At 41.8% G+C, this 11,526-nt stretch overlaps 1 protein-coding gene across 1 annotated transcript; it reads right to left on the bottom strand.

The window, feature by feature from the left end:
- Window positions 1-257: 257 nt before the first annotated feature.
- smc1a (structural maintenance of chromosomes 1A) lies at window positions 258-11,493 on the bottom strand. Its single transcript, XM_079360595.1, has 26 exons — window positions 11,106-11,493; window positions 10,444-10,632; window positions 9,845-9,957; window positions 9,233-9,436; window positions 8,697-8,935; window positions 8,338-8,596; window positions 8,099-8,239; window positions 7,648-7,730; window positions 7,439-7,538; window positions 6,973-7,080; window positions 6,668-6,853; window positions 5,727-5,906; window positions 5,479-5,625; window positions 5,065-5,202; window positions 4,861-4,977; window positions 4,660-4,766; window positions 4,428-4,569; window positions 4,160-4,305; window positions 3,373-3,526; window positions 3,175-3,282; window positions 2,854-3,010; window positions 2,582-2,736; window positions 1,878-2,029; window positions 1,709-1,778; window positions 1,498-1,608; window positions 258-1,021 (listed from the first exon to the last, which is right to left on the bottom strand). The coding sequence occupies exons 1-26, from the start codon at window positions 11,212-11,214 to the stop codon at window positions 941-943; spliced, it is 3,696 nt and encodes a 1,231-aa protein (XP_079216721.1). The 5' UTR covers window positions 11,215-11,493; the 3' UTR covers window positions 258-940.
- Between the last annotated feature and the right edge of the window lie 33 nt (window positions 11,494-11,526).

The following is an 11,526-nucleotide window of genomic DNA, read 5'->3' as shown; positions in this document are numbered from 1 at the left end:
ATGTTGAAATAAGATAAGTGACCGAGGATGGAGGACGGAGCCTTGATGAGAAGACATGTGCAGACATTATTGTGTGAAACTGAGAGCCTCTATTAATAGCCTTGCCTAGCAAAGCATAGACCCCCCTGATGGAATGGAAACTAAAGGAACACAGGAACATACATACTGCACTGAAGCTCCAGGAGAGGGAGTCCAAAAGATTAACAAACCTGTATGGACAAAAGATATTTTGACAAAACAACACAAAATCAAGGAGCTTATATATTTCAATTTTTATTATTGAGGCAAAGCAACCAATAAAACCAACCAACCAGAAAAGTCTAAACTGAGTTTTCCATACACCAAAAGCTGATTCAGAATTCCACTAACATGAGACTTGTAATTCATAGGGCTGGATTCCCTCCGCAGACTTCCTTTGACCTCTTTGACAAAGCTCCATGATCTCATCGCGTCGCCTGACTAGGGGTTTCATTTAACTATCAAAGACAGGAATGTCTCCACCATATTGGAACCATAGTTTCTTGATTAAGCTTTAAAAAAAAGAACAAGAAAATGTAAATACATGTTTAGTACACACAAAAGAGGACAGGCAAAGGCTTAAAGCACACCACTGAGGAGAGGGCCACGAACAGTATAAAAACTTGTTTCAGGTCAATTTGATAAAAATTCTACAGTCTGTTAAAAAGGATGGATTTCCTCTCTTTGTCACTTGGTTGTCGTAATCACTTTGTATGGTCAAATGAAGAAAAGGCTGGCTTACATAAATGTACATACATCCTGGTTGTTGCTGTCTACAAAGCACTTCCTATCTAACTACTCTACAATATAAAAAAAAGTACATGAACATAAAACAATAAGAAATAAAACATGGGACCTAATTGATACATGATCTGTGACTACAGTGAACTTCCAACTTGTGAAAGTGTTGGGAGTGCTCGTCCTATTCGTTGGGATTTGGGTTGGCGTCTGGATACTGAGAGAGGTCAAAGGTCAACACTTTGCTGATGACACAATCTCCTTGCTGTAAAGAAAGAGAAATAGAATGTTATTAAAACACATGTGCAGCAGATTATTCCACTGTTTATCGACAGAACGACAGATCTGGTGTTATTGGCAGCTTTTTGTTGGATCTCTGCAGGATGTGTTACGATGCCATATTTGAAAGTTGATTGTTTAATTACAGCTCAGTGGATTAATCAGCAAGTGTAGTGATTAGAAAACAAGAGACTTAGATGAAGGCTCATACAGTTTATAGAATGACGGAAACATAAGGCCTATAGACATTTGTTTTTAGTCAAATTACAATGACAGTTTATTGTACGGCTCAGCTGAATATAACTAAAATAATTGATGGCTGTTTGTCGAAGAGACCTGAATTCCAACTGCTAGATTTTCAGACAGCCTGCACACATGCTGTAATATACATTTGTTGGTGCTTCATCAGTACATTCTATTTTGTATTTGGAACAGAAACTTGTACAGAGAATTCCTACACACCTCAGGATAAACACCGATCAGCGAGTCTGCCTTGGTATAGAATTCCTCCTTTAGCGAGATGACGATTGCTTGGAAGTTCTGCACCGACTGATCTTTGATGTAATTGGCAACCTTGAGGGGAGAGAGTGAAAATATAAGTTGCAGTTCAAAAACCACAGAGATGGCACACGAGAAGAAAGAAGATGAGCTTTAAAATGACTTCTCGACAGACCTTGCCGATGTTAGTGTTGTCCAGAGCGGCGTCAATCTCATCCAGAACAAAGAAGGGGGCGGGTTTGTAGCTAAATAAGAATAATAATAAAAAATACATCATTAAAGTTAAACAGTCCCGCCTTTCTTTAATCCAGCTTTTTAGACTCTGTACTGTTGTGTTGTTTCACCTGTGAATAGCAAAGAGCAGAGCGAGGGCAGCAACAGTCTTCTCTCCTCCAGACAAGTTGTCCATTGGTCTGAATCTCTTCCCTGGAGCCACACAGTTATAGTTGATGCCGTCCAGATACGGCTCTTCTGGGTTCTCAGGACCAAGGAAAGCCTGACACATAGACAGACAAGCCATTAAAGGTACAGGAAATCTGGAACCTGGCAGCCGTTTATACTTCATATAGATACCTTGCACATTGAAGTTGAAAAACAATGAACTTCTGAGCTTGTTTAGTTCCCCCCCGCCCCCCCTTTTTATTTCCCCCCTAAGTATTCTGTTGCACTATTCCACTTGTTTATATTTTCTGACTTCTGACTGTCTTGTCCTCCTTGTCGTTGTGGTGTGAATGGCTTGAGTGAATGGGTTGTTTCAAGGGAAGGGGCACTGCCCTTAATGCACTTTGGTTTGTTATTTTATGATTATGCTCCACTGTTACCGTTGATGCACTTGTGGGATTATACTGTTGCACATCTGGAGTATTTTTGTATATTCTGTACCCATCCCAAGGAAAAAAAATCAATAAAAATATTTGACAAAAAAACAAAACAAAACAAAACAAAACAAAACAAAACAGGAAACCTGCCGTCCCATGGTAGACATTGACGTCTATCCTGTCTGTAGCGTCACATCTATTTTGGTCGGAGTAACAAAAAAGTGGCATACCTGAGCACTGCTGTTGCGTGAGAGCGCTTTGTAGATTTCATCGATGTTTGTTGCAACAGACTCAAAACAGTTATTGAAACGATCAAAACGTTCCTTCTTGATCTGCTCAAAGGCTTGTTTGGCCTTCTTTGCTCTCTTGCGAGCGGCCTCAAACTCTGGGAAGGAAAAAAAAAAAGTATTGGTTTTTTTTAAGTAAGAAAAGAAAAGGTAAGATGAGAACTCCTGAGAAGGTCTGTCAAACTGAGGCTTCCAACATTATCCTGCCATCGTACCATCGCTCGTCTCCTGGAACTTGTCTCTGACACTCTCCAGCTTCTCCATGGCTTTCATGTTGGGTGCACTAATTCTTTGTAGGATACTCTGCTGCTCGTTCAGACGCTGCTGCAGAGTGTTGGTCTCCGCTTTGATCTCCTCCTCAGACAGTGCATCCTGTGGAAAGTCGAACAGGAAGTAAGATACTTGTCCATTTATGTTAGCTTCTTAATATTTCATGTAAAAGCCTAATCTTTGCAGCAATTATTTTCTCATGTTAAAACAGTTACGCAGAATTTCAATCGATCAAGGGTGTAAAGCAAGGAGATGAAGTAGTGTACCTTGAGGTCTTCAGACAGGTTGCTGTAGTCGATCTCTATAAGAGCTTCTTTAGCGAGAACACTGCTGGACGTCCTCTGGCTGCTCGACTCATCTGTCTGAGAGCTGCCCTAAAGAGCAAAACTCAACGATATTAGTCATTGTTCCAGTCCTGTTGGTATTCAAGTTAGAGCCTGTATATGAACATGCTTTTTGCACACCTCCCCCTGGCTGATATCATCCATAGTTCCAGAACGAAGAGGCAACCTGATGTCCTGCATTTTGCAGGCTTGCAGCAAGTTGTGACGGTCGCTTCGCTTCTGCTCCAGCTTTGTCTCGATGGCTGTCACCTCCTTCTGGAGCTGAGTCAACTCCCTGGAAGACAAGAAAAAACATTAACATAACATCGAGTATATATTTAGTCTGTTGTTCTATTATCTGCCATGCACCACTATCACTTTATTACATACTATCTGCCTACATGCGCATAGCTTGATATGTATATATTTATTTCCTATTTAAAGCACTATAGTTCTGTTTACATCTTTAGCACTGTCCACATAATTAAATTTGTACTTACTTTTTGACACTTTATCCTTTTGTTGATACTTTCCCTTTGGTTACATTTTAGTATTGCTGCACTGTCGTTTATTTATTGCTCTGTGTGCCTTTGAATTGTCCGCCGGTGACAAATAACGTTTTTTTGAATTTCACTGAATTACAGGCTTCTTAATCAAAGAGAATATATTTTGGCTGTGAAAGGACGAAAATGTGGACGCTACAGATCGAGGATAGATCATCCACAAGTTAAGCAGTCTTAACTGTAAACAACAAAACTTTTTTAGCAACATCAGTCAGAATATAAACTACAAAATATCTGAACTATGATCAAAAAAAATCTATGTACAGTATAGAAAACACATTCATGGATAAATAAGTCTAGAGGGTCAGAGTCACATCCACGACAAATGTACATAAACCTGAATTTTTAGGTTTGTGAACACTGACTTGTTGGCTCCGCCCAGTTTTTTGCGAATCTCCTCCATGTCATGGTTCTTATCATTGACTTCTGATTTCTTGGTGAGGTGCTGGTTCTTTAGGTCCTGCAGTTGGGCCATCGTCTCATCAATGATCTTCATGTGTCTGTGCTCCTCCTGCAGGAACGAAAGAGGGGTGTCAAAAAGATTGAAATCCAAATTCAATTTGAGAACAGAGAAGTTAATAAGTTTCCGTGTTGAGGAAATGGGGACGGTGACATTTCAGATCAAGTTTTCACCTTCTTGAGTCGCTCGATTTCAGCCTCGTCCTTCTTCACTGTCTGCTCCCACATCATGACTTTCTCTTGGTCTTCCTTCAGCTGATTCTTTTCATAGTCTACCTGGATACCCAGACGGGTCTTCTGGGTCTCAAACTCCAGGCTGAAGTTAAATCATGTATGACAGGTTATATTAACGGTTATATCAGTATTATAAAACAAACTTGTGCATTAAAAAAAACTAAAAACGTACCGCTTCTTTGCGATCTCGTTCTGTCTCTTCACCTTCTCCTCCTCGAACTCTCGGATGTTCCTCACTCCAATCTCCTTACAGAACTCAATAAAGACCTCATCCTCCACCTGAAAAAACACAACATATTATATCAAAAATGTGTACAATGCCTTCTATTGATTTAAAGGCTTCAACATGGAGCTCACTCTTCGTCTCTCTCACCAGGTTCATGCGATCTCGCAGGTCAGTGATCTCCCTTTCACGGGACTGGATGATTCTCTTGATGTCGTTGATGCGAGGGCCAAAGTTAGCCAGTTCACTCTCCAGCTTAGATTTCTCCTGGATGACACAGATGAAACATGTGTGAATGCAACAGTCACATTTGGCAAACCAGGTAAATACTGAGCCGCCAGCCGCTCACTGTACCTGCATGTTGAGCGAGAGGTGGCGGGTTTTGGTCTGTTCCAGATCACTCTGGGAGTACTTGAGTCTCATCTGCAGACCGTGGGCCTGAGACTGCACCTGACGCAGCTCTGCCTCCTTCCTCTTGGCCTTCATTTGCTCCTACAAAGAAAACATGGGGTGAATAGTTGTATTCACATGCTTTAGATGACGTTCCATCACACTCCTCTTTGACATCCTACCTCTCCCACACACATCTAAACATGTATTTTCTTCATTTTGTTTTCTTGTACTTGGTTTTGTTTGGTTTACTTCCTTTGAAGTATCAACTGCATTCCAACTAACACTTTCAAAGCTAATTCTTCACACTGATGAAATAAATACCTTTGGGTTCTCCTGATAACTGACTCAAGAACATCTTTGCTGTAGTTAAGTTACCTTGAGCTCTTCTGTGAGCTTTTCTTTCTTTTCTTTCAGCTTGTCCACCGCCTTCTCGTCCCAGCGCCGGGCCTTGGCCTTCAGGTCGCTGGCTCCTCCAGAGATGACTCCAGATTTCTGGAACAGAGTGCCATCCAAGGCGACCGTCTGGACAAAGAGGCAGAAAAAAAAAAAAAGGTTACATCAATCACATCTAAATCGCAACACGTGGGGATAACTGAGTTGGTGACCTATGTGAAATGCAGCACCTTGTGTCTGTAAGGTCCCCCGAAAGCAATCCTTCGGGCGTCCTCGACATTGTCACAGACCAGAGCGTTGCCACAAGCGTACTGGAGGGCTTTCTTGATGTGAGGAGGCTCATAGCGGATCACATCAATCACCAGTTTGGCTCCTCTCAGCTCTCGCAGTTTCTCATCTGTTGGTTTCACCTTGAAGAGACAAGAGAAAACATTGAGATATTTTAAAAGATACACTGGATACATTATTAATCCCACGCAGGAAATGACCCTGTCACAGCAGCTATGGTCACAGTCAAGACATCACATAAAAGCTTTGGACATAAGAAAAAGTAGGCACATAAAAACAAGACATCAACATCCCTCAAATGAGTTTTAAATGTTCACTTCATTTCATTAACTGTGTGCAAAGTTGGGTTTGAAAATGTTGCGAAAAAAAAAAAAAGAGTTCAATGAAAAACGGTATTTATATAAAATGAGCACATTGAGTTTAAAAGGAGAAAGGACGTTCAGTAACGTTCAATGCTGCACCTGGGGGAGATCAGCCTGTGACTCAGCATGCTGTTTTGAATCAAGTCCAGCATGTGAGGTGGGGTAACAAAGCTCTTTAAAATGTACATTAAGTTATTATTTATCTGGGCCATTTACAGCCGGAGAGCTCGTGGCTGATATTGAACATGAATTAATAACCTAAAGATATCAGTCTAAAAAAAATAAATTAAAAACTGTGATTACAAGCGATGAGCAGACATTTAATTAGAAGCTCAGAGATGAATTCATACAAATGAGGTGCATGTGCATCAGCAGTGTCAGGGTGATAAATGACGCTTTAAGGCTAAATAAATCTTCCTGCTTTCTCATTTAACAAAGTGCGGATTCATTAAGATCTGACGCTTGATAACTGAAGATTCTAAACAGGACCTGAATATTCTGGAGGATTCTCTGGTCTTTACCTCGAGGTAGTCGAGAGGAAGGAAGGTCTCAGGCTCTCCTCTCTGCTCCTTGATGTATTGAATACAATCTCTTCCAGTCTTCTCCGAGTCAACGATGATGGCGTCCATGTTTTTGCCCAGCACTTTGGTCACAGCAATCTGATACTTCTTCTGAGTGGGCTGGCACAGGTCGATTAGGCGGCCATACTGGAGACACAAAAGAACAAAACGTTTACAAACGTGTGAAGAGGGGAAGAATAAAACCGCAGTCATCAAGCATATCCATTTTAATCATATTATTGTGAATGTTGTCACAGTCAGCGTACCACAGAGCCGGGGTAGAGTCTTTTGATACTCTCCATGATCTCCGCCTTGCGCTGCTGGCGACTGTTCTCCTGCCTGTCGATCCTGGCGTCTCCCAGCTGCTCCATCACCTACAGCCAAAATACAAAACAATTCAATCAAAGACTTCCCCCAGCTGACATCTTGACTCGTCAAACAGTGGTCTCACTAACTCAGTTCAGAAAACGTTTGCTCGTGATTTACATGACCAGTCACACATGTGCTTTTCCCTCATATAAAAAAAAAACAGAAAGACATCTCTATAAATTCTTAAACAGAAGTTTGGTTTTCTCTGCTCTCTTTCACTCCACAGGTTAACTAAACATGCAGCTTCCCATCTCACCTACAGTGACAGAAGACACAGTGAAAGTCTTCAGGGAATCCAACCCTTCAGAAATCATGAAACAGTCAGCTAAGATGACACCGTTTGAAGTCACGAGCACAGCGTACCTGGTTAAGCTCTGTGTTAATCTCATCTATTCTCCTCTTGGCCATCTCCACCTCCTCGGTGAGCTCCTCCTCCATGCGTTTCTGCTCATCGAGCGACTGCCTGAGGGGTAACAGAAGAAACAAGAGTGAATGAATGAGTATAGTGGAGCCTCTATGGATTCAATAATGATTTCCTTTGGAGTCACTACGACAGGATCAGAGGAGCCTACCTGCTGGTGGTGATGTAATCCTCTAATTTTTCAATGCGTTTCTGGTTTTCTTCAATTTCACGGATCTTCTGTTTGATTTTGGCCTGGACACAGATATAAATATAAGGTAGTATGCATTCTAATCATCAAGAATAAATGTGTGTTTTCTTTATTATTTGATATACTTTATTCATCCCTGAGGGGGAAATTCTGGTTCCCACTCTGTTATTTTAGAGACATGCTTCTCACACACATGCACATGAAGGAAGCCCCCCGAGCTGGTGGGGGGTTCAGTGCCTTGCTCAAGGGCACCTCAGCAGTGGTCGAGAAGTGGTCTGGCACCTCGCTAGCGACCAACGTCCATATAGGGACTTCAACTAGCGACCCGCCGGTTTCCAACCCAAGTCCCCATGGACTGAGCTACTCCCGTGCATTCTGGCACAGGAAAACATGCAATCAACATTTCATTTACTTCTGTCTCCACTTTCTTCCTCTCCTCCAAGTCAAGACGGTCCTGGTCAGCCTTCTGGTCGCGGTTGAACTTCTCCAGCTCCTGAGCTAAAGTAGCAGCCCGTTTACTGGCCTCCTCCTTCAGACGATGGTACTGTTTCACCTGAGCGGGGAGAGTTGAGAGTATTTTAGCTTTGTCGACTCCAAGAGGAATTCTTGCATCTGAATCAGTTGTAAACCTCGGACTACGACGTATCTGACCTGGTTTTCCTCCAGAGTGAGGTCCTGCCCCTGGCTCTGCGCCTCCTCCTCCATACGCTCCTCAAACTCTTGCTTTGCCAGCTCCACCGCCTTCATCTCTTTATCCAGCTCATCCATGTCCCCCTTGCGTTTCTTGTACATCTTCTGGGCATTTTGCAACGATTTCCGCGCTGCCTCAAGCTTCTTGATCTTGTGTGAGGTGTTCTCTTTGGCCTTGATGTACTGTGGCCTCTTTTGGTTCAACTCAGAGTCTTTCTCTCTGCGGGCAGAGTCAAATGATTAGCATAGCAACTTTTTAGGCTTGCAAATGGAGTTGCTTTGACGGAATGATCGTCTACCATCCATTTACTGTCACTTACTTGATTTCTTTCTCAATGGTCTGCTGCTCCCTCATCAGCCTGCCCAGCTCCTTTTTCTTGTCCTTCAGCTCCTCCTCCACGTGGTCCATCTTCTTACGGTCCTTGTCGATCTCCTTGTTGCGCTGGCCCAGCTCTTTGTTCAGCTTCTCGATCTCAGTCTCGTTGTGGTAGAGCTTGAAGAGCTGCAACTGAACACTGGCTCTGGCCACTTCATCTTTCAAACGCTGGTAACGTTCAGCCTGGTGAAATGAGAAGAAATCACACGATATGATAATGAACGTTCTTTGTTTTTAGTGAAGTGGTACCTGTTATTTAACCAGCAATTGCATCTTTCTTCACGGGTGTGAAGCTCAAAATATGAGACGTTAAATGCAAAAGATAATAGCGAACCGTGACCACAGGTTTAGTTCCCCATCAATACAAAAACTTTCAAATCAAAGGGCAAAAGTTACATGAAGAATTACCTTGAAGGACACACATAGAGGTCCTTGTAATTTACAGAGACATTGAATTTAGACTGACCACAAAGTACCTACCTCCTCTTTTTCTTGCTTAGCTTCTTTGCGCTCAGCAGCGATGTTTTTCTTCCGATGATAATTAAATTGTGTGTCCTCCTCGGCTTTCACCATCTCCTTCTTCCTGCGGTCGTACTCCTGGGCCAGCTCTCCAGAACGGGAGATTTCCTCGAACAGAGCAGTACGCTCTTTGGGGTTTTTCATGGCAATAGACTCCACAGCTCCCTGGAGAAGGAGAGAGCCAATATAAGAGAACATGAAAACCACTGGTAGCACCATGTTACCAGAAATTCAATAAATACTGGATATTTGATACATTTTGACCATCGCTCTGATTGTTTCAGACCCATTTAAACTGTAATATCCAGTGGATGCACTTTAAGGCTATATTCAGTCCATAATCTCCACACCTGTTTGTCATCATACATTTGATTATTTAATACAAAATACAGAATTCAAAAAGTGTGCCAAATGTTCATCTAAAACTGTAATCAGAATCAGTATTCATGACAAACACCACAGAGGATGACTGGACATAGATCACTGAACAGCTTTCTCAGGTATGCACAGAAGCAATGTGAAAAACACAAATATATACATTTGTCTTAGAAAGATATTGGACTGTACTCTCACCTGGAAGACCAGGAAGTTCCTCGCCTTTATCAGAATACCGAGTTTTTCCAGTTCTTCACTGTATTCAGGCAAGCTCACCACCTTGCTGTTGATGCGGTACTCAGAGGAGGAACCTAATGCACACGCCAGATGCACAGTAAAGGTTCAGTGTCATTACATATTACAACATTAATACACAGACTTCATCTAGGATGTGCCAACAAAGTGTCTCTCAGTCACACACACAAAACTCAAATGCTGTAAGAAGTTAGAAAAAAGATGGCTGCATCGTAGTTTCATTTCACATTTATAATAACAATCATTTCTTTACATGATAAAATGTTTGGCTGACAAGTTGATGATACTGTTATAACAAAGATAACGTTCCTCAAAGCAGTCACAAGGGGCCGATGGCTATGATATACTGGAAATGAGAGTGTTTAACCAATGATGTGTTGCATATGTTTTTAATGCATTCTTTCAGCTGTAAAGCACTTCATGAACATTCACATCTGGTTGCCATGGAAACGGTACGAGGTTAAAAAGTTGATATTTGTCATTCACACAGGAGAAGACATTAAATCATTGATTCTACCAGCACTGATAATGACGGTTCATACCGATGATGACCCTTGTGAAGTTGCGCTCCTCTCCGTTGTCTTCCTGGTATACCATACTGACAAAGGCTCTGTTGGCAGCTGGCTTCCCTACAGGTGCTCCATGGATCAGATCCTTCAGAGTCTTCACGCGCAAGTTGCTGGTTTTCTCTGCCAACACGAAGCTGATGGCGTCCATAAGGTTGGACTTTCCTACAAAAACACGAAACACATCACGCATGAAAGCACAATACAAGTACCTAAAATGAAAATTAATTAACTGCTAATTAAATATACCGCTTGTAGTAGTCAGTCATTTATAACATTACTTGGCTCATTTGAAGTTTATGCTCTGTGCCTGCGTTTATCTAAGACGACTTGATAAAAGAAACTTTGATACTGGAAAATACGGACAACAGATGTTTGGGTAAGTACACAATAAAAGATGGATATCGTTTGCACACAAGATATTTTTAAGTTATGGCCAATCTTTAAAAACACATAGAATAAAAAAAAAAAAATGTATATCAGTCAAATATTCATGCTGCGAGGAAGGTAGCAGGGCCAATGTTCAACCAGACGATCATGCATGATGTTTGTAGGAAGAAGTCATTTAAAAGACTGTTTTCTGTTAGCCAGTGCTAGCAGGCATTCTGCGTTAGCCGCGAGTAGTCATCATAACATACCAGATCCATTAGGTCCGATGATCGCTGTAAACTTGTGAAAGGGTCCAATGATCTGTCTTCCTTTATAAGACTTAAAGTTTTCGATCTCTATAAGTTTTAAATACCCCATCTTTGCAACAGATGTGCCGCTGTTCTTAAGAAAAGATGCAAGACTGTAAAATGTTAGCTAGCAAATGCTAACACCCAAAGTTTAGCCGAAACCCTGTCTCAACGACGAAGCATGCACGCGAATGAACGAACCTCGACGTTCAATCTATTTCTAGTCCATGCACGAATCATATTATTAAGTGCAAGTGTTCAATATTTATCGAAACGGCTTCATAATCTGTTCAGACAGGCGCGATGCAGTTGTGACAACAATGCGCCATTTTACAATCCAACAGGAAAACCATCGAGCGCGCGAGCCACCAAACCTCGTGGT

Source organism: Symphodus melops (genome assembly GCF_947650265.1).
Source record: "Symphodus melops genome assembly, chromosome: 13".
Lineage (NCBI taxonomy): Eukaryota > Metazoa > Chordata > Actinopteri > Labriformes > Labridae > Symphodus > Symphodus melops.
This window is presented reverse-complemented; position numbering and strand designations above follow the sequence as displayed.

What these genes read in the sequence shown, in the direction of transcription:
- smc1a (XM_079360595.1), bottom strand. Translation starts at nt 11,214, where the DNA reads ATGGGGTATTTAAAACTTATAGAGATCGAAAACTTTAAGTCTTATAAA. An exon ending in AAACTGGGCGGAGCCAACAA is followed by an intron (nt 3,527 to 4,159) that starts GTCAGTGTTCAC and finishes CTTGTCTTCCAG; the next exon opens with GGAGTTGACTCAGCTCCAGA. An exon ending in TGATCGGTGTTTATCCTGAG is followed by an intron (nt 1,022 to 1,497) that starts GTGTGTAGGAAT and finishes CTTTCTTTACAG; the next exon opens with CAAGGAGATTGTGTCATCAG.